Here is a 22,914-nt window from a genome sequence, read left to right as displayed (position 1 = left end):
TAAGCTAAATCTCTCTATTTACAAATATAAGGTGCGTATTTGAAAGTGAGGAATATGGCGCGTAAGAACTTTTGCAGTCTATATCGTCATGGGCGGAGATGACAGAACAACATGCATAAAATCTGACAGCTGCACAGGAGCATAAGGCTCAGTCTTTGCTTCATGTCGGCCAATTTGCGAGTCGGAAAGAATTGCAGAAAATTTTCTGCTGTCACGACAGAATTTCTCTGTGATTATTGACAGTTAGCCTCGTAACAGAAATTTCTCTAATAACATGATAGTTTTGTGTAGTTATAGAAAACTACTACAAAACTACAGAGTAAGAAAAGTGCTAAAGAGAAAATAGGTAAAGTACTGCTGGCAAGCATACTATCTTTCATCTTTCATCATCTTTATTTACACTGTGAGGTACATGTACATGGATTATTAGTATTACAGAAGGAGGTCCCGAAGTATAAACTGTCCGGGGGACCTCATATGACAGAATGGATAAGATTAGCAGGTAATATACTAGGCAGTGAAAAGAAGAATATACAGACGTGCAGAGAAAAACTATAATAGAATACTAGCAAGAAACAGTGCAAATAAATTCTAAATAAACAGGAACTTCAAACAAAAAATGCACCAATTACAGAAATTAGCGCATTATTGGTACAAGAATAAATAAAATGTAAACACGGAAACTATGATCCAGACAAAACATCTTTAGTCGATGGAACAAAACAAGGTAGAAAATAATTATGTCTTTAATGAACGATGAAATGAATGAATAGTACGCTGTGCTTTAATTTCAGGAGGCAGTGAATTCCAAATAGATATGCCTGAGAAGTATGCAGTTTGTTTCCCATAATTGGTCCTGATTTTCGGTAGTATATGCTGTTCAGCAAATCTGGTGTTATTTTTGTTAAAAAGCTTGGATGACTCAAAACCACTAAGGACGACATGTTTATTACGCGTTTTGAAGATGATTGATGCCAACCTAAAATTAAGCTGTAGCGACAATGGCAGTATGTTAAGTGTGCGATAATAATTGAAAACGGATGCACGGTAAGGGCTGAAGGTAAGTATGCGGAGTGCTTGATTTTGAAGGTGGTGAACACATGAAAGGTGAGTGTTGTATGTGTTACCCCATGATGATATGCAATACGAAAGGTGGCTATGTATGAAGGAGAAATACAACATGCGAAGTGTAGGTAGGTCAAAGTAATGTCGGGCTTTAATTATTACGTGAATACCGAAGGCTGCTTTAGATTTAATGAATTTGGTATGCTGATGAAACTTTAGTTGATTATCTAGGACGACACCAAGAAATGTAGTAGATTCTGACGGGTAAATTGTGTCCGTGCCTAAATGTACCTGAAGAGCAGAAACTGCCTTTTTATTGCGTGAGTGAAAAATCATAAAGGTGGTCTTTTTTGGATTAATTAGGAGATGGTTATTTTGGCACCAAAGGTGAATACTCACAAGGTCAGCGTTCAAATTGGCGGTTACAACAGAAACATCGCTAGCGTGAGAAAAAATGGTAGTATTGTCAGCGTAAAGAATTGAACTAGAGTAGTTGAGGCAATAGACTAAAGAAAAATTTAATGTTTTCGACAGGGCTACAGAAAGAGTTTGTCGTATTTCTGACATTGCTGTGTAGTTTTGTAGGACAATCGTTGAAAAACGTTTTGCAGTTAAGATCCCTGTTCGTTATACGTCGACTGCGGACTATGATCCGGAATAATGGTGCGTTAGGAATAGAGGCACTCTGCTGCAGCGATTACTTAACCCTTGCTTTACAGGGTGGATGTCGACTGCGTCGCGCAGTTTCATTAGGGTGCTAACGTAACGCTACGAAACTTTTATAACGCTCATCCACCTGTGGTTACTCCTTTAGTTCTGTATACCATTCGCACATAAACGTTGGATGATATTTTGGGCTTTTTATAAATCGGCACTGAGATTAATCGTTTCCTTATGGCATCACTGCACCGCCGTTTGGAATCCAATAAATTTGTGAAACAATCACGCCTCCGGGCTCAAACGTTTTCTAATTTTACATTCTTCGGTTCTCCTTAGGGTCATGACAGAACCATGGATTAATTATGTTTATGATTCATTACTGTGCTCAGGTAAGCTGATCTAGCTGGATAATTAAGGATCTTTCTATTTGAAGCTCATATTTCAAAACGTCTAGCTTAGTTTACCAGCTCTTTCAAGTTGTTAAACAGAGATTTTTTTCCTTTCAAAACCATGCAAAGCATTTCAGTGCAATATGTGTGAGTTGATCGTACTGTAGGGCGCACATTGTTTGCTAAATATTATCTGTCTCTCCTATAGTTGGCTCAAGAGTAGGCGATTAAAACGCGGAGTTAAAAACTGAAAAATCAATATCGAGCCCAGTTTTCAAATTTTGATCGTGGAAGAACATGAAGTTCTTCATGTTGGCTTTCCCACGCTAAAATTTGATAGATTTTTGCCGTTGGAACGAAATATGGATCCGTACTTAATGACGTCAAAGACGTTTACGTGGTTATCGTGACGACATCATGAGCAGGGAATACATTATAGCAGTTCCACTGCGGCAAAGCCGACTTAGCACGTTATCAAAAGGGCACTTTTCATGCTCGATTTTTTGAAGCCATGAACTGATTTAGATATCGTTTAAACTGGACGAACTTTCAGTAATGAAAGCTTTCAGTTTCGCAATGTAACGTCTTGCCCATAACTTAAATTTTACTTAATTATTCGTGTAAACTTTTATCGCACTCTGCCGCGCCAACAGTCTCCGTCTTGTTGTGAAACATCCCCGAACAGACATCAGAGGCGTATGATTCGCGGCTTTTGAAAGAAAATGCTGCGCTGAATAATTTGAAACGCCCCGTTTACTGGCTTGAGCGTCAGAAGAAACGTATCTCAAGCAACGTTGCGATAGTTAGGCTGAGCAAAATCATTACAGAGCCTCGATAGCGTCGAAGCGCATTGTAGCCTCGCGATGTTGTGGCCTGCAACCCATTGACGCGTCAAATATACATCCGCGCCTGGGACAGGTTACGCAAATAAGACGCTGCGAATAAACGGAGAGTCGCTGCCGCGAGCGGCCGACTCGGCGGCTGCGGGGGAAGAGGCGATCGGAATCTGTCCCGCACCGAGGACGCGGTCGAGGTCAGTCCCGTGAGCGCCGAGCACTCGTTGCCCACTTAGCCGCGCTGGTCGATTACTTACGGCGCGAAACGCGACAAGAGGAATGCTGTTCCGTAGCAGCCAGATGCGGCCTTGGCTTTCCAAACGCGTGCCTAAAGACGAACGTTGCGCGCCGTATGCGTCACAGAGAGATGCGCGCGCACCTGTCCACGCAATTTGCGCGGTTGAACAACTTAAGAATGTGGGGACGCGGGAAGCAATCTATGCGTGCTTATACCTGCAGCAGTGACAGGTGGCTTTGGCGTTTGGGTCCTGATCCTAAGGTCGCGGGTTCGATCCTGTTCTCTACGGCCATATTTCGATGATGATGATGAAGTGAAAGAGCGCCCGTGGGATGCACGATCTCGGCGCAAGCTAAATAGGCCCGTTTGGTCGAGGTGAATCTCTAACTTTTTGCTACGGCGTCATTCATAGCCTGTGTGTCGCTTTGGAACTTTTAGAACTTTTAAACCTACAATTCGCAATATTATGTAGTGTACACATGGGGACGCGGTTCCCATTAAGCTCGGTTTGATGCTTATTGTAGTCGATCCTCAACATCCCTTGTAGAAATAACCTTACTGAAAGTAGGTGTTAATTGAACAAGCTGTCGGGCTAGTTGGTTTACCATAGTTTTTGCAGCGCGTTGCCGGGAAAGGACAAAGAACACCTAAGCGCCTGTGCGTCTTACGTGTTCCTCCGTATTTGTCCTTGTCCGGCCACGCGCTGCCAAAACTATAGGTGTTAATTTCCCGCACGAAAAGTGCTCAAATAGAACAAGTTAAGGTTAACTGGCCCCAAGAGCAATATATTCGGGGTAGTTGCTATGGAGACAGCCCGATTACACTTCTCTAGGGAGTTCGAGCGGCCTCTCCGCACTTGAGTACGAAGCCTTGTGGTAGTCGTGGGGTTAGAGACTGTGAAGGTACGCCGTACAGAAGATAAAACGAGGTTCAAGAATGTTCACAAACGCAGTAGCTAATTGAATTCGATGAACATTGAATCTATGCCAAATAAAACACCCAGGCCTGTTTTCAAAAGGGCGAATCTACTATGGATCAAATTCACGCTACCAGTGGCACGACGAATGAATTCTCAGAACATAATATACTGACCTCTATATCCATAGCCTTAATAGATTATGAGAAACCATTTGACCAAGGTAAAATTTCCGCAGTCATGTTGGCGTTGGAACAAGAAAGTATAACAGCCATATGTATAAATAATCGGATATATCTCCACACATAAAGCAATTGCTTCAGGCAGGATGTCAGGAACGCAGGCGCGATCTCTCATGGAGGCGCTGAGAGAATTATATGTGTGGGCACATATACGGTCATGCATCCCCGCTTTTTGGCATGATCGATAGCTACAGAGGTGGTGGTCCAGGTAGCTGTGCGACGCCGCTGGCACAGAAACTCTGGCCGGCAGGCCGCAACCACAGTAGACCCTGACACCGCCATTCACCCTGAGTGTAGCATCCGACCAACGGTGGTACCCAGCCAGCTCATGGAAGCAAATATACAGCACAGCCGGAATTCTATACTAATAATCAGTACCAGTCCTGGTCATCTATTCAAACCACTCAGGCGGATACAAATCGCAACCGATATTTGTCTCGACCTCAGTCCAAATTCCGCTTCCGGTCCCGGTCCCAGACACGATTCCGAAGACAAACGCGACGATATGGATCCACCAACAAGGCGACTAGCAGCCAGTAACGCGAGGCCTTCCAAGCTGTGCTCGACCCCAACTCAACAGCACCATCTGTGACGCGTTAACGCTATTCATGTTGGAAACAGCACTAACACAGGATGGAGCGAGAACACAACACAGGCGCTCTTTCCTGTGTTAGCGCTGTTCCCAACATGACCGTGCATCAACACGTCCAACTCTTCACTCTTCTGAGCGCTACTCAATCACTCCATGTGCACCTAATGAACGAGCAGTCTCTGGTCACACTTCATAGATGTCTAGGAGCCCCGCATTTAAACGAGTGAGCCTATGTTGCAAACGTTCGCGCATCAGTTTGAACAGCACCGTGACAACGCATCCTCGCCAGGCTAGAGCAACTAACGCCATTGCCCGACAGGGTGACGCGCACAGAGCGGTCAGAGTGACATGAGCGACATCTAGAGCGCCCGCGCCGAATGCAGAGCCAGACCATAAGCAGTTCTCGAACTGGAGGCCTTGGTCACCATCCAGTACCCGTCGAACGAATAAGTAGGCCTCGACAACTATAAAAACGCAGGCAATTTGCTTATTAACTGTGCACGGGGAATCGCAGCGGGAGCAAGGCCTTCGAACAGAGACCCACCCACGACAGGATTATCGCCATTCGTAATTTTTTTCCTCCATTATTAAACTTCCCTTTATTTCGGTTGTATATTTGAGATTTGCTGTCGAGGGAGTTATGCAGTCGGGCACTTGAGTTGTACACAATAACAAATTGGACGTTTAGTAGACGATTGCGTCTACATGCTTGTCGGACATTATACTAGAAAGCTGGCAGGTGTCGCAGTAAGCGCCCACCGTTGCCAGACTGCTATATAAGAATGCGTTAGATTCGGGCGAGAATGGCACTTTCTCTCTCAGAGAATTCGATAGGTTGTAGATTATTATAAAAGATAGCGGAAACTACCTCGGTAATCTCCGATTCGCCGATAGCGTTGCTTCACGAAGTAACTGAGAGGACGTATGACGAAGCATGACTGAGCTTAGACAGGCAGATTTCAACGGTGAGTTTTAAAATTCATGTGCAGAAAACTAACATTCCGCAGTTACAGGCGACAGCAATGCACGATACGCAAACAAGCAGTGAATGCTTCCTTGGTACGTGTGGTATTATAGAATGTCCACGAAACAAACGTTATGTTCCCTTGACGACGCGTTCCCAACATTGATTTACTTCGGGTATGTTGTTAATTCCCTTACAATATTGCCCCATTGCCTCTGTAGTTACTCGTAAAAAATAAACTGTGAGAATAGCAATAAGTTAGCTTGCAGTTCTAACAAGGGATTGATTACTTACTCACATCCAGCTAAGCGCAGCGATACGGCTACAAATGAAAACATGCATTTCAAACCTGTAAAGTATTGCATTTCACGTGCAATTTTTTTAATCCCATCAGTGGTAGTTTATCAGCATTACCCAAGAAGAAGTTTTGTAACAGGGGTACATTTGCTATACTCACCTATGGGGCAGAAAGTGGAGGCTAATGAGGAGGGTAAATCTTTAAATTAAGGCATGACAGAGAGAGTTATACAGAAAGGAAAGTGATAGAGGTACGCTGAAAGCTTCTTTTTTCATTGCTCGTCGTTTAGCCGTGCTTATGCTAATGGCTTGTCACCTTCCGCGCCGGTGTTTATTTTTCTCTACACAGACACTGGCCGCCGATGTGGTCCAATCCCTTTGAAAAGCGCCCCTTTAAACATCCAGGCCTTTTTTTTATCTTGGCGGGTCTCTGCTAGCCCGTCATATAGGTTCACGCCTTCAGTCGTTAGGCGCGCACTAGGCAGCCTAGCTCGCAATAGAGATACTATATAGGATTTTCCGATATATCGCCTACATAAGCAAAGCTAATATAGGGCCTATATAGGCAAAGCCGAAATAGTAAATCAAGCTCGCAAGCCCGTACGGGGTCACTTGACGGCTAGGAACAACGGTGAAAATGAATGCTGATAGTGGTGAGCATGAGCTTAATTGAAAAATGACGTCACTCTAGACGACTGACCTACCCTGCTGTCACGACACGTGAGGAAAGGTTATCGTTCAGAAGTTGAGAAAATTGCAAGAAAAAATGGTATTGTTACGAAAGTCTAGCGCGGTTATTTGACCGCTAGCTGCGATGTGTGATGAGTTCACGTATTCTAGCGCTTATCGCCTCCTGCACCATATTTTTCTCAAGTCACCTCGGTTGTATTTTAAACATATAGCTACACAGGTTCAGCTTGGGAAACTGCCAAGTTAACCGGGCAAGCTAGCGCCGCCACTGCTTTCCGTGAAGCGCACGCGCCGCGCCGTTACTGGCAACGTCGTCGCAATCTAGTAACGTTGGTTACTGGCAAGCGGCATCTCGGCACTATACCATGTAGATCTGCATCTGAGCTAGTTGGTTTATGTCCAAGGTCGGAACCGCGGCTCAGTTGGCAGGAGCTGCGAGCTTGGGTCTCTCGTTTCACATGGGATGGTTATGTCAGAATCAGTCTGCTAAGACCCTGGCATTCACGTTACCCCTATAGGCAACTAAGGAACGTTCATGCGGCTTGGTTAAAGCGGGGCTTTATATTTTATATGTGGGCTGAGGAAGAAAAAAAAGAAGTAGAACGCTCGGTCACCCGCAGCTAATGCTTTCTCTCAATATTTGGTTCAACAGCGTTGAACTCTTGTAATTTTCTTGGCTTGTTCGGTCCATCACCTGAGGACGCCTTGAGCGTTGCGAAGGTACTGCGTTCGAAGCTTTGAAGGCAAATACGACTTTTCACTGACTTTTTTCGAGTAAGTTGTTCGAACATTTTTCACAAGATGCTGGGCTGAATGTGACGAAGGAGCTATGGAGAAGGCAGTTCCTCCCTGTCCTCATATATAGTAGGCCTCGCCTGATATATATATATATATATATATATGTGTGTGTGTGTGTGTGTGTGTGTGTGTGTGTGTGTGTGTGTGTGTGTGTGTGTGTGTATGTGTGTGTGTGTGTGTGTGTGTGTGTGTGTGTGTGTGTGTGTGTGTGTGTGTGTGTGCGCGTGCGTGCGTGCGTGCGTGCGTGCGTGCGCGTGGGTGTGTGTGTGTGCGTGTGATTGTGTGTGTGTGTGTGCGCGCGCGCGCGTGTGAGTTTAAGCTCTTGCTTCACCTTTGCGATGTCAAGGTCTGTGGTGAGGACGCCGCGAAATTGAGGAACGAGGTAGCAAGAGGTGGCGCATTAAAACAAGTTTTAACAAATTATAGGCACTCTGTCTGGTCCGCACACGTCCGCAAAATGTGTACAGGCAGGAAGACAGGTTGTGGGTGCTCGTCGAACCCGCAAAACCAGGTCTTTAGAACGCGGTTTCGGAACTCGTGGCCTGGACGATGCCGTATACAGATAGAACATCTGCTTCGCGTCAAATATAAGTGTGGTTTCAATCTCGGTGCGCAAAAGTCCACCGGAAAAAATACAGGTGCCGGTGGAACGGCATAACCAGGAATCGGGTTAAGCTGGGCTGGAAACTTTCATGGTCTGGCGCTTCTGAATCAGGTCTTTCGTATCCTGCGACAGCTTAGCCATGTTTTGTACATCCCACTTCATCCTTAAAATGCACACTCCGTCACCACATTTCTGAAGTTGTCGTTGGCAGCTTAAACAAGGTCGTCTGCTTCGGTTATAATTGTGCGCCAAGACACTGAGCTCTTCTATATTCCCTCTATTTTCTAACTTTTCGAGGGCCTTCTTTTTTACCAGCTTCTTCCATCCCCTCCTCAAATTTAGGCTAATTCTAGACCTTAATGAAGGCGAGTAATCCGCAGTTCTTAAATTAAAGTAACCGAACACAGTACTGATGGGTGTCTTCAGGGCATGGACCAGGCAATGAATGACAGTAGTATGCATTAGTTCAGCTCAGCTTCTAGCTATGCTACGCATTTGCCCTGCAGTGGTTGTAGTTGTTGCGACTGTATACGAAGAAGGAAAAGAAAATGCACGGGCCTGCTACTGGCTCTGTAGCTGAGCCACCTCCGCTACCTCGTGCAGACATAGGAGAAATATAAAAGAAAGAAAAAAAGAAGGAGAGAGAAAGACGCGCGTTAGGCAACAGCCGCCACCGAAGCGGTGGCGGGTGCAATGACGGCCCACAACAGGTACAACCACTGGTGGCAGGCTAGCCCCCACCGCAAACGGCGGGGCCCTGCCATTCCCTGCTCCGATGGGCCAAGAGCATGCCGCCCTCGTCTTCTCTCGCAGTGGCTGTAGACAGAACGATAATGACGTATACTAAAGTGACGCCAATTTCTTGTCTTTCCGATGACCTCTTTAATTTCTCACTGTCCTCTTTCAGCTCCTAACCTCCGAATCTGCGCCTGACCGAGTGGTCCTGCGTGCAACAATAGAATAAACTCTCAATAGGGATCATGTTTCGCTTTTTCAAACAACCAAGAAGCCCTGACTCTTACTATAAGGCAGCCGCAGGAGATGCTTAGTGATGGGGTTCGAGGAATGAACAGTCAGCAATAGGAAAACGTCAGCTTCAGTGTCGGCGCCACGATCGGGAATTCGGTTTGCAATCGCGGACCGTCAAGATGCAGGCCTCCGTGATTAGGGGGTCGCGAGCTTTGAATGAACCGCACTGCGGGCGTCCGTGGCCTCCGTACGTCGCGGCCGTTCAGATAATTGTGGAATGCTGCACCAAGTTCGAGCAACAACCGCACAAGCCCGCGCCCTTGTTCCCTTCGGTATCGCATCTTGCACCGCGTGCTACATAGCAGTGAGGCCGCATGGCACCGACTGAACGGCAGTGCCCGTGCAGGAATTCAGCGTCGTTCGCGACACGGACACCACGCACGGGTTTATCTGGCGCGGACACGAATGCGTGCAGCACGCCCCTTCGCGCGTATGCCCAAGAGATTCGAATAGTGGTTTACCAGCATGCGTCGCCACTGGGCCGCCCTATACACAGGCGTTGTCGGATGTGTATATACTTTCGCGGAAAGTGTGGCGTCGCAGCAGGATACCGTGCCGTGTGACCTGCTTCAGCCTTGCTTGTACTTCCAGAAGATGCGGCGCGGCTAGGGCTGCCACACCCACAACCGAAAAAATGTGATCTATATGGCGATGTATCCGGCGAATGTTTGATCATGAATGTATTCAAAAACGGGAACTGTCTATTTAAAGGATTCAACTGAGGATCTGTTAAGTGCTAGCACTAAAATAAATCAGGTCGATATTGTTAAGCCTCACAAGATTGTTGCTGATGCCTTTCGCGTTTCTCGTATATTAAAAGCAGCTTTTCATAAATCTCAACTGCAAACTATTAAAGTCCCCGTACTGAGAAAGTCGGGCATCGCGCTTAGGCGTTGTGAGCGAAACATCGCGGGCCTAGCTTTTGTCGTTGACAGGTGACATGGTTGAACACTGCTTGATTGACATGTTATCTGATGTCAGAAGACCGATTCACAAGGCCCAGTTGGCAACAGCTTGGCTAAAGATGGCACAATGCAGATTTAACTGGAGGTATGGGGGAGATACCTCTTTCCTATAATGAGCGCACTCAAGATGCTGCTGCTGATGATGATGACGTTAACAGCTCAATAATTATTTACTTTCTTAATTAAAATAAACTAAGTAAACAATTGTCTCCCTTGGGAGGCAAGTTTATATTCCAAAATCGAACATCGTGAACATCAAAGCTGAATCCATTTTTATTTTTTTAATCGGCAATGCGGTTTTGGAATATTGAAACCTTCTTGAGTTAGTGTTCCTGTATTGCATATTAAAATACTAGCGTCACTGCGCACGGCGTCATCGCCTAAATGAAGTTGATTTCAGCTACACTATCGAATGAAAAATTTTGAGGGGCACGTATTATCTGCGCCTTTAAGGGCCTGGCGGGGCAGTGTGCAGCTCCCCTCGATGCCCTCGGTTCGCGTGCATGTACGTTGCTAATCGCTAATGGTTAATGCTCTTTTTACCTCCTAGATACTCATTAGCATACAATTTACTCATTAGCATACAATTCTAATTTGCCACGTTATATGAAAACCTACCCGGCGTAGTAAAATCCCCATTTTAAGCAAGCCGGAGGAACGTGCCTGCCTGGCCGCGATTTGCACATAACATGTTTGACTCGGGATTTGAGGGTCCCAAGTTAGATTCTTATCTCCCTCTCTAATCTCAAAGAAAGTGTCCTATAGTTCGCAGCTGCTTCAAACTTGGATAGTTATATAACCGCAGATCCGGACCATGAAAGAGAAATAATTAATAAGGAGAATAAGACTGGGATGGAGCGCATTTGGCAAGCACTTCCAGATTATGACAATAGCAGCTTACCGGTATCGCTCAAAAGGAAAGTATACAACAGTTACATCTTACTTGTAGTTACATATATGGGGCTGAAACGTAGATGCTAACAAAGAGGTTTCTACTTACGTTGAGGACAGCGCAGAGGGCTATGGAAAGAAATATGGTAGGAATAACGTTAAAAGATAGGAAACGTGCAGAGCGGGTCAGAGAAATAACTCAAGTCACTGACATTCTAGTGGAAATCAAGAAGAAGAAATGGGCATGGGCAGGACATGTAGCGCGAAGAAAGGACAACCGATGGTCGCTTAGGACAACAAACTGGATTCCAAGAGAAGGAAAGCGTAGCAGGGGACGGAAGAAAGTTAGGTGGGCGGATTGATTGATTGAATGTCCTTTATTGAATTGGAAGGCTCATGGCCATGGATGGGGATAAAGGGGAGTAGACAGAATCTCCATTGTTTAGGTCGTCACTCGAATCACATTGCTCTAACCAGGCCACTAAGCGAGCCATACTTGGCAAATATCATCTGTGTGTTTGCATCAGTTTCTAGAATGGAACGGTAGTTCAGGCGGTAGGGTTCGATCTCGGGGCGTCCAGTAGAAAAAGCAGGGCATTCCCAAAGTAAATGAGATATGCCGCCGCAGGTTAGAGTCGTACAGTGGGGGCACGTAATCATTTTCTCCTTATACTGACGCCAGCGGGCCATAATACGTGGCGTGTAAGCCGCATGGGCGATGAGCTTATTCAAAAAGACTTCTTGACTTCGGGTGAGGTGGGTTCTTCTCGTAAAAGGTGGGTCTGGTGTGGCCACCTAGTAAAGACGTTCGCAGGGGTCAAGTGGATGCAGCTATCACAGGACCGGGTTCATTGGTGAAATATGGGAGAGGCCTTCGCCCTGCAGTGGGTATAGTCAGGCTGATGATGATGATGATGATGATGATGATGATGATGATGATGATGATGATGATGATGATGAATATGTCGATCAAACCTGTTCTTGTGAAGATCACCCAGCCAGATCTGGGCATTGGACCTTAAATACTTTGACCTTAGCTCACCTTAACCACACAAGTTGAGGTTGCGGTCTTCTGGGACAACCTCACCTCAGTTTTCCAGAGAGTACTAGCGACCTCACTCAACCTCACCTCAAACTCATATTGTCGAATGCTCGGCCTCAAAATAGAAAAAAGAAATCTAAAAGCCAGTAAATGAATAATATGCACCAATAATTTGAATTCGAGTCTTTATTTCTTCGTGTAATAAAGAATTTGATACCGTTTCTGCCCCAAATTATCTATGTCGTGTTTTTCTTTCGTCCACATTTTCGCTGCTTGATTTCTTCATTCCCTTAATAATTTTTTGGTTCCGTATGCTGTAATCTGCTAATTCATCACCGTCGTTGCAAAGCGTCCATGGAGCAGAGCAAGACCTGGAGGTTAGGGCGCCCCCCAGAAGGCCGATCCTGATGGGGTCACGTGATAACCATCGCGTTTCCTACGTCTCTCGCTCACATATTCCCCAAACAAACAGAGCGGAGGCTCTCAGGAAAGACATGTCTGTGCTTATTGTTCATTTAGCGTCCTCGGTTGAGAGTGTGGGCATCTGTCACCTTTGCACCTTCTGTTCTTCGGGGTTACGCCTTCTCAATAAGAGATGCATAACCCAGAAATGGGCCGCTATAATCATATAGTTCTTCAATATTACCAACTTCAAAACTGTCCATAGGGCCCAAATATGAAAAAAAAAAACGGTAGTTCTGATTGGTCAAAATCCGGGCTTTACGGATAGGGCCGGCGCCCGCGGCCATTAAACAGTGTTTATAAGTCGCGAACTTTCAGATTGTTGGTAAATCCAGAGGCACCTGACAAATAAAATCAGTTGAACATTTGCGATAGCAAATATCATTCGACATAATAGACGTAGATATAATTACCAGGGAAAATAACAAATGGGAAAAAAAGGAAAATAAAAAAAGGCATTATCGACAGTAGCAGATAGCTTTTGTTGGCCACATCTAAACGGCGCTACGATTCACAAGCATCGAAAAATGCACCTTAAAAACTAGTTGCCTTTTGAAGCGCAGTTTTCTAACGGGTGTCATTAAAAGCTATGACTCGAGCTGCTGATCTCTAAAATGCAGCTTGCGTACATTTATAGCCGTTTATTGCCCGTCACTGAAGTGGGCGCCCTGTGCGCAGTTGCTGCTGTCGATGGCGGCCACGTGGACGACTGCGGCTGGACCAACCATGTCCCCGGACCTGTTCGGCGTCTATCAGGAGCTGGTTGCGGATGACGACATTGGCTACAGTTACTACACGCCGCCTTCGGTGAGTGCCTCCCGCTACGGGTCGGTACAAGTGGTTCTACTACATCCAAACAGCAAGAGCTGCCTGCAGTGCAGCAATAAGTATTAAAAATTTGCCATATTTGGATGAACTTTTGGACAAAAATTTTAGATTTCCGACTTGTCTACTCTTTGGCGACTTTTTTTTTTTCGTAAAACATTTGTATTCATCGGGTTTTCTTGACACGTTATTAGCACTTTTATAATTTAATTATCTGCTATAAGAGAATAAGAGCGAGACACTGAGTCACTATTAACAGACATTGTGTAGATTACTGATATTGTGACACTGACAAATAGTCACGTCGGAACGAAATCTCCAACGAAGTGCTTTTGATATCCTCAAGATAAAGTTCACATTGCGCTTGAAGAGCGCAACCGGCTCTGCACTTGGATTGCAGCGTGAAATTGTGCGAAAAGTTAACAGACTGTGCTAAGGATGCTGACATATGCTGTATGAGATTCGTGATACATTATCTGCGAAATACTTTTTGTTTATAGCCTTTCTACATCTGCGAAAAGGATGGCCTGGTCAATTTGAATAAGTTATCTGATAACAGTTTGTTTTCTACGTCTGTTCACGGTATATAGAACAGAAAAATAGACTCTTAGGTTGTTCATTTTCTTCTCATATATAAATCTCAGACTTCTTGCCTTCCTGTCGGGTGAAGAAGTTATAGTGATAACAGCGTTGCTTTCCGCGTCTATCGCTCCACGGCCGCCTTATCTCCATCCAACCACGCACCCCATGCCTCTTCATTGCCGAACCGTCTGTTCGTTTGGCGATGCATGATCCCACTATTTTAGCGTAACCTAGTCCGGAACCAGCCGCATTCAACTCTTGAATCGCCTTTGCTACAGAGGATACATAAATGGAGGCGTCAACATCATGAGCACACGTAATGGGAGCGTTTACGGTTTCAAAATACCTCATCGTTTTCCCCGAATAAATTCATTATTACAAGTATTGTAGTGAAATAAAGTTAAATATTGTTGCCCTTTGTTCCATTGCGACTTTTGTGGCTCCTTTTTAATTTTGAGAAGGGGGGAAGGAGGGTTTTTCTTCCAAGATTACCTGGCAACCCTACGCACGAGTATGGCACGGACGGTTGAGCTGAAAGTAATGATACCGCTCATGGCGTCCTATCGCTTTCGTTCTGAGCGCTGTGTAAATTTTCGCTGGTTTATCAAACTAACCAACCCAACGCCAATCTTTCATTAACAAACGTAGAGCTGCCAGTCTTTGTCAGACGTTTAGAGCTCAGTGAAATTGATTCTGAGCCACACGACGTGGCTTATAATTTATTCCCACAGTTCCAAATTTCAAGTATAGTAATACTTTTTTATCCTACCCTCTTCGATGGGAAGCATCTTCATGAAGGCTAAAGGAGTGTCACTATACACGATACAGAATCAAACCCCTTGGACTCTAATCTTTTGATAAAGACTGTACATGTTTATGTAGATGATATAAGTTCGCAATTGTGTGTTTTTTGAAATTATACTTGGTCAGTTTGCTGTCTATCTTATAATCATTAATATATAATCATTTTATAACCTTATCACATATTTCGTACATTTCTTAAAAATAAAAGAATCTACAGTAGAGGTGGACGGGAGTTACATCGCTAAGAAGAAAGGAAAAGAATTAGGACGCATAGGAGTTCATGAAAAAAAAAATGGCGGGGTCCAATCCGGTTGAACCTAGTTAACGAGCGTTAAGTTCTGTTATGCATCATGGTTTAGTCATAGGCCAGGCACTACATCACACATGGCTATACCGAGGAGGCGAACCGCACTTAAGCACCACTTTCAACTAGCAGCAAGGCGGAGGAGGAGCGCACGGCTCAGTTGGTGGTCACGTGATTGCGTGTGTGACGTCACTGGTGGTTCGGCCGGTGGCTAGCCGAAGGAGCGAGCGCCCGCCGCAAGTGTGGCGAGGCTCACTGGCGCATGCGCAGTACCTAGCTTGCTCAAATGAGTGACCTTGAACGATGGTAGCAGTAGAGCTTACACCCCAAAACAGTTGCCCCGAGAGATCTAACCGAGACCGCAACCTGTTCTGGGAAGTGGAAGTTGCTGTACCAACTAGCAAACCATGACGGATAGTGGATGGCAAGGAAGGCCTTTCTGCTGGGGGCTTGGCTTTTGTTGTTTAGCGCGTAAACTGTTAGGGTAAACTCTTCGAGTTATTCTACTTGCGCGTTTCACCTTGAGCCGAGAGACGCCGTAGTGGAGGGTTATCTTTAGCTTTAAGAGCATGTCCTCGCCGAGACACTAAGCACAGGGGAGGCGCATCAAGACGCTAAGTGACCCCACCTAGCGTATTTCCGAACTGTAAACTTTACAGCGCGGTCAAGTGCAGCTGTTCAAACGCTCTACCTTGTCGAGAATAGAATATTTGTGAGAACGGGCAAAAAAGAACCAACCCTCCGGACACCGCAGCTGCTGCGGAGCAGTCGGTTAGCGCAGTGCATCTAAACGCGTATGACATCGGTTGGAAAAGCACTTTTGCTTCCACAGGTACGCGGCTGATAGTCGACCGCTGGGATGGTTCGCTGAGCAGTCCAGTAGGACTAGAGACTTTGTTTAACTGCTTCTCTTCACAGCTCACTGGACTCGCTTCGAATTTGTCAACATGTGTTCAATTTTAATTGCCTACCATCGAAACTGCTTGCCGTAGGCGACGAAAGCACACGTTCAGAATTCAAACTTCCCGGGCAAGGGCGCCCTGTCTTCTGTCCTTGCACACGCGATGGCGCCACTTGTTTGTTTTCTGTAGGGAGCCTACATGTTGCGCCGCGGCACCCGGCTCCCTTGTTTTTTGTAGAGTTCCATTTAATAGTTTATTCAAAGCGCGCTGTCCTGCAGAAAACCCGTCGTTGGGTTGTCGTTATTGACATAAGCATGCCTCCGGCAGGTGGTAGTTGACAGATGGCATGATATTCTAGGCATTATAATATAATGGCCGGACACGAATTGGTCGGCGGATTGTGTGACGTCACGAGACCACAAGTGCCACAAGGCTGCAGACTCAATAGAAGGAAATTACCACCCCCAGATAAATCCCTTTTACTAAAGGAAGCAATGGCCTGGAGGAAGATACAAACGAACACCTAGTTTTCGACAGAAATTTTAGGTATACGCAGTCAACACAAGGTAGAGGACAGGGTATGTAAATACTGTGGAGCTAAAGGTACTTTAGTACACATAACTATAGAATGTGGCAGCTCCCCAGGGGCTTCCGAGTTCAGTAATGAAACACCTTGGGGCGATTTGGTGCAAAGCGATGATCCCGCTACGTTTACAAAAACTCATCACCCTAACTGCCGAGGCTGTGACTGGCAACTTCACCGTACCCGGCCCGGTAGCTCAACCCCCGGGACGTCGGTTACCTCCGCTTAGGCTGAGGCTCACTGGGGAGCAAGCCACCAACCTTTGGCTAAATAAGACTGACTGACTGACTGACTGACTGACTGACTGACTGACTGACTGACTGACTGACTGACTGACTGACTGACTGACTGACTGACTGACTGACTGACTGACTGACTGACTGACTGACTGACTGACCGACTGACTGACTGACTGACTTGACCGACTGACTTGGCTGCCTGACTTGACTGACTGACTGAATTGGATGAGCTCCCAACTCGCAGCTTTTATAAGATACGAAGCAGGGGAGATGGGAATCGAACCCTGGACACCTGGGTACCGAGTCAGACACGTACCCCTAAACCACGCGGCTGTGAGCACGTTGATAGGTTCAGTGGTAGTTTGTCCCGGTGGTCTTGAAGATAATTTCGACCACCTGGGGTTCTTCAACGTGCACTGATATAGCACAGCACAGGAGCGTCTAGCTTTTCACCTCCACCAGCGCCGTAACCACTGCGCTACCCCGGCGATGTTTCCCGACCAGAAGTAATAGCAGCCACCACCTACATGAAGCCTACTGCAAAATAATACACCGCTAGACCTTGGAGGAATATATGTACACATCGACATGCATACAACTACCACACTGTTGTCGAGTGCTTTGATTAGCACCCGCAGTGTGCAAGGTGGCAGTCTGAGGTACGACTCTGCATGTCATTCTGAAGGTCATACTGTGATTTTCCGCGTGCAGGTTAAGAGTCAAAGGCTACCACGCACTGTATTGAGCACGCCCAGGTTGGTTCTTTCGCAAGTTGAGAGGGCCAGGGAGGAAAGGGCCCCTACGCAGCGCCATCGTCACGGATTCACCGGAGGGGGCATAGATTTGGATCGTTTCCGTTTCGTAATCCTCTGGAAGAAAAGGGATCAGACTTAGTCAGTGACGTGGTCCTGAACAAGGGCCCCTCATACTACTGAGTGATAAGGTTATTGCCTCATGGTGCTTTCATCGTGTCAGCAGGAACTCGTGGGTGGGTGGAATCGGACCCATGAGCCCGAATCCGAAATATTTTCCATGGCTAAAAGCAGCGAGTACTTTTCTTGCCCTAAAAAGCACCAAGTATTCTCGATGTTTTGTGCTTTTGATGAAACAATTATCAGTTATACTTCAATGCTGCAAGCGGTCTTTTGATGCCATGATTTCAGAAATTAGGTACCCTAGTCTATTAGGTGTTCCTAGGTTAGACGTCTCTGTCAAGCGTTGTTTTCGAACCATGCACCTGCATGGGGCAGAGATGTTTTGTGCATTTTTTTTTCTAAAGCCATTGGAGCCTGGGTTAACGCTTGTGCACTACATATACTTATTAATGCGATAGCATTAAACGCCCTTTTCACAAAAATCAGACATCGGCGCCGTGGTCTGCGTTGATAAATCACGAGCACCACATTGGCAGGCGGTAGCTGGCAGCTGACATGGCAGCACACAGACTTGCCGTATATAGGTTGACTGACGTTATGTTTAGCAGGAGCTGCCAACTTGGACTTCTGCTTTCATATGGGAGGAGAATCAGCCCGCCATGACAGTTGACTTAACATTACCCCTAGGCCACGCAGGCATGTTAACTGGCAGCCTATGCTATCGCGTCAGAACCTTAAAGACGGAGCTTAAATGTCCCTCGTAATTATTAGTGAAATTTTGTCTTCGCGAGAACAGGACACCGATGACACACCAGTGGAGAGTTTTAGCACAGAACAGACTATAGTACCGCATATATGTACGCCATCTGCGCATGCGCATCTTACGGGGCTGTGGAAACTGTGGTGCGAAACTGGGCATGCACAATGCAATGCGTTTATTGGCCCAAGTGTACGTCCACACCATTGCGGCTTCGCTATATGATGGCAAAAATGTGTATCCGAGGGCTCTTCCAGAAAACAGCCGCTGCGAGAGGCTGCTGTGCCTGGGCCTGGAGCGTGTTCCCGACACTGAGTTTGGTTGGAGGGTTTAACGTCGTCATAAAGCGACTCAGGCTATGAGAGACGCCGTAGTGGAGGACTCCGGAAATTTCGACCACTTCTGAACCTTTAATATGCACTGACATCGCACAGCAAACGGACGCCAGCGGTACTTCCTGAGATTCTGTTATCTGCGCGTGTTAGTCAAATTTAATTATTTTTGGCTAGTAAAGCATTCCTGCAAAACTATGTTCAGTCTGGCCACCGCCAGCGCACGAAAGCATGTGCAGTCGCCGCCGGTTCCGTCCCGTCATCGCAAAGCCCAATGCGATTCAAATGCGCTTCACTGTCCGCATCGAACAAGAGCCTCCCAATCGCCGCCGTCTCCGTCTCGCCTCCCCCGCATGCGCGCGCGTGACTGCGACCGACTTCCGAGCCTAACCTTGCGTTTCTCTTGTGCTTGTCTAGCAAATTACTCATGAGGGCTTCAACGTAAATACATACCATTAACATTTAGTATGTGAGCGTTAAACTCCCGCAAGAATGCGCCGGTTCGCGGATTACTACTGCGCCTCCAGCGTGCTTGTTTACATCGCTTTCGTAGATAAGTGGATGTATGCTGTTCGTTCGCACGGCATGAAATGCACTTCTTTTCACATAAGTTGTACCTTTATTTGTTTACAAACTACGACAGAGTTGCAAGAAGCACCAAGGATACGCATCCCATGCCTAGCTGCCCCGAGAGCGTCGCCGACGGCTGCCCTCAGTTAGGGTGCCTACATGTTGCGCTGCGGCGCCCGGGTGCCAGCCTTTGAAGGGGCATATATGAAGGGGCACTTGCCGATGGCGATGGCGATGGGGCCGCGCCCTTTGAAACGGGTGATCATAGCATCCGCCCGCTAAAGACCAGTGTTGCTAGTTCAGCTAGCGGCGCCATTTTGGTCCCAATCGAACCTGCGCGGCTGGAGAGTTGGCGCTTGTACATTGCGGCGGTCGGTCGGATTTTTTCTTCGCTGCTAACTGCATAAAATATTATTTGCGCACTGCGTTAAATAATAATTTATCCTTATAGAGCTCTTTCGGTAGAAAAGGTTTGGTTTGGTTTGTGGGTATTAACGTCCCAAGCGACTCAGGCTATGGAGACGCCGTAGTGGAGGACTCCGGAAATTTCGACCACCTGGGTTCTTTAACGTGCAACTGACATCGCATAGCACACGAGCGCCTTGCTTTTCGCCTCCATCGAAAAGCGGCCGCCGTGGCCGGGGTTCGATCCCGCATCCTTAGGAACAGTGGTAGAGCGCCCTAACCACTGCGCCACCCCGGCGGGGCCTTTCGGTAGAAAAGGTTTGGTTTGGTTTGTGGGGGTTTAACGTCCCAAAGCGACTCAGACTATGAGAGACGCCGTAGTGGAGGACTCCGGAAATTTCGACCTCCTGGGGTTCTTTAACGTGCAACTGACATCGCATAGCACACGAGCGCCTTGCTTTTCGCCTCCATCGAAAAGCGGCCGCCGTGGCCGGGGTTCGATCCCGCATCCTTAGGAACAGTGGTAGAGCGCCCTAACCACTGCGCCACCCCGACGGAGCCTTTCGGTAGAAAAGGTTTGGTTTGGTTTGTGGGGGTTTAACGTCCCAAAGCGACTCAGACTATGAGAGACGCCGTAGTGGAGGACTCCGGAAATTTCGACCTCCTGGGGTTCTTTAACGTGCAACTGACATCGAATAGCACACGAGCGCCTTGCTTTTCGCCTCCATCGAAAAGCGGCCGCCGTGGCCGGGGTTCGATCCCGCATCCTTAGGAACAGTGGTAGAGCGCCCTAACCACTGCGCCACCCCGGCGGGGCCTTTCGGTAGAAAAGACATCGGCATAGTAATAATAATAGTAGTAGCTGTAGTAGTCTCAACTGCGTGTTGGAAATAATCGGGGCTTCGTAAAAAATCATATCATAGTAATTTGTAGTCCTAGTGATTGATGATTGATTGGTGTATGATAGGTGATGAGGAGTTAAGGAAGTGTAATTAATGAACTAACAAAATGAAAAAATAAAATAAAAATTGAAAAAGAGGTTGAAAGGTGTTGAAATGCTCACAATGTAAAGCCAATGCTTGATTATGCTAATTAAGAAAATTTAGAGTGCGAAATTCATCAGTTAATCAATTTAAATAATTCAAAGGAAATGGGAAAAGGGGGTTCAAAGATGTCAAAATGTTCAGAATGTAAAGCCAATGCTTGATGTTGATGAATAAGAGAATTTAGAGCATGTAATTATTCAAATATTTATTTGAAGTAATTAAAATTAGGCGCTTAAAGGGTGGTTTAATGGTGCGAATATGTTCAGATTGAAACCAATGCTTGATGAGGGTAATTAAGAAATCTTAGAGTGCGTAATTAGCAATTAAGTAATTGAAATAATTGCAGAATGAAAACTTGGAAAAAGGGTGCTCAAAGGTGTGGAAATGCTCCCAATGAAAAGCCAGTGCTGGATGAGGGTAATTAAAATTACCATGTAATTAATCAAATAAGCAAGTACATTAATTGAAGAAATGAAAATTGGTAAATGGCTTTTAAAATGCGTCAAAGTACGACGGAACAATTAGCGTGCTCTAAGGGGTTGAGTTTGTAAAACAATAGAGCCATGACTTGGTAATAATCATGACATGGCAATGTAATATGCAATGTAATATGAGCCAGCACTTTAGAATGCAGCGTGCTGTAATATGTGAAGCATGTATAATCATTATAGTCATGATTCAGAGTTATAATGATTAGTGACTTGTTGTCATAATGCAAGGTAGCATAACTAAGCATTTCACAAAGCGTACAGTAATGTGTGTATTCTGCGAAACCACTACATCTAATTATGACTGATAGTCATAATCATGAGTCTTAGTCACATGCACCATAGCATGGTTCAGCACTTAAAGTACCGTACTGTAATGACTGGAATCTAAAACAGTGTGTAAATGACGCATTGTCACAAGCATGACAATTTTCGTTAGTTACAATCAACTGAATGGCGGTTATAGACAAAGGCCAGCAATATGAGTGTATTGCAGCCGTACTCGATATAAGTTATCTCCTGATATCACTTGGTGTAGCATAAAGTTCAAATGTTGATCGCAGTTAACTAATTAACGACTATTAACTAACACCTGAAATTAGTGTTCAGGAACAGTACCACATATAAGCTGTCCTGTGTTATAACTCAACGGAGCTTAAAGTTCAAGCGTTAATCATAATTAGCTAGTTAACAGTATTAACTAAAACCGACAATTAGTGTAGTGTAACATATTCGCTATAAGCTATCCAATGATATATGATTTGATGCTATAGCCTGAAATTCAGTATTTATAATCACTGACATAAATAACGGCCATCAAAAAATACCGGCAATTTATTACAAACGTACAACATATAAGCTATCCTGTGACATGTCTTGACCTTGTAGCCTAAAGTTCGAGTGTTAATCACAATTATCTAATTAACGGCGATTAACAAATACTGACAATTAGTGTATTGCGATTAAACTAGGTATTAAGCTATTGCATGATATATGACATGATGTTTTAGCCTAACGTTCAAATGGTAATCACAATGAACTAGTTATTAACTAAAAACAGCAATTAGTGCAGTGCAAACGTACTCGGTACAAGATATCCAATGATATATGACTTGATACTATAGCCTGAACTTCAATTGTTAATTACAGGTAATTAAATAACAGCTATTAGGAAAGAGTGGAAATTAGTGTACTGCAATCGTACCGCACATAAGCTATCCTGTGATATGTGATTTGATGTTATAGTCTAAAGTTCAAGTGTTAATCACAATTATCTAATTAACGGCGATTAACTAAGGCTAGCAATTAGTGTATTGAAATCATACTAAGCTATCCTGTGATATGCTTAAAGTAGCCCAAAGGTAAAGTGTTAATCACAATGATCTAATTAAATGTGATTTACTTAAATTAACTATACTAACGTTCAAATTTTAATCGTAATTAATTATTTAGATTAATAACTAAAACCGGCAATTTTTAGCGGGAACGCACTCTCTATAAGCTTTCCAGTGATATATGACTC

General features: G+C 45.4%; 1 protein-coding gene across 1 annotated transcript in view; it reads left to right on the top strand.

Annotated features, from left to right (window-relative positions):
• The window catches only part of LOC146178883 (uncharacterized), a 168,116-nt gene that overhangs the window by 33,241 nt on the left and 111,961 nt on the right, over positions 1–22,914 (top strand). The window contains exon 2 of the mRNA XM_084578616.1: positions 13,359–13,487. Within this exon, the coding sequence (XP_084434742.1) occupies positions 13,371–13,487 (117 nt within the window). The 5' untranslated portion in view covers positions 13,359–13,370. The remainder of the gene's footprint in view (positions 1–13,358; positions 13,488–22,914) is intronic.

This window comes from Amblyomma maculatum, chromosome 9 (genome assembly GCF_055883805.1).
Source record: "Amblyomma maculatum isolate TAMU_Amacu chromosome 9, ASM5588380v1, whole genome shotgun sequence".
Taxonomy (NCBI): domain Eukaryota; kingdom Metazoa; phylum Arthropoda; class Arachnida; order Ixodida; family Ixodidae; genus Amblyomma; species Amblyomma maculatum.
The sequence above is the reverse complement of the archived record's forward strand: the minus strand, read 5'-3'. Positions and strand labels throughout refer to the sequence as shown.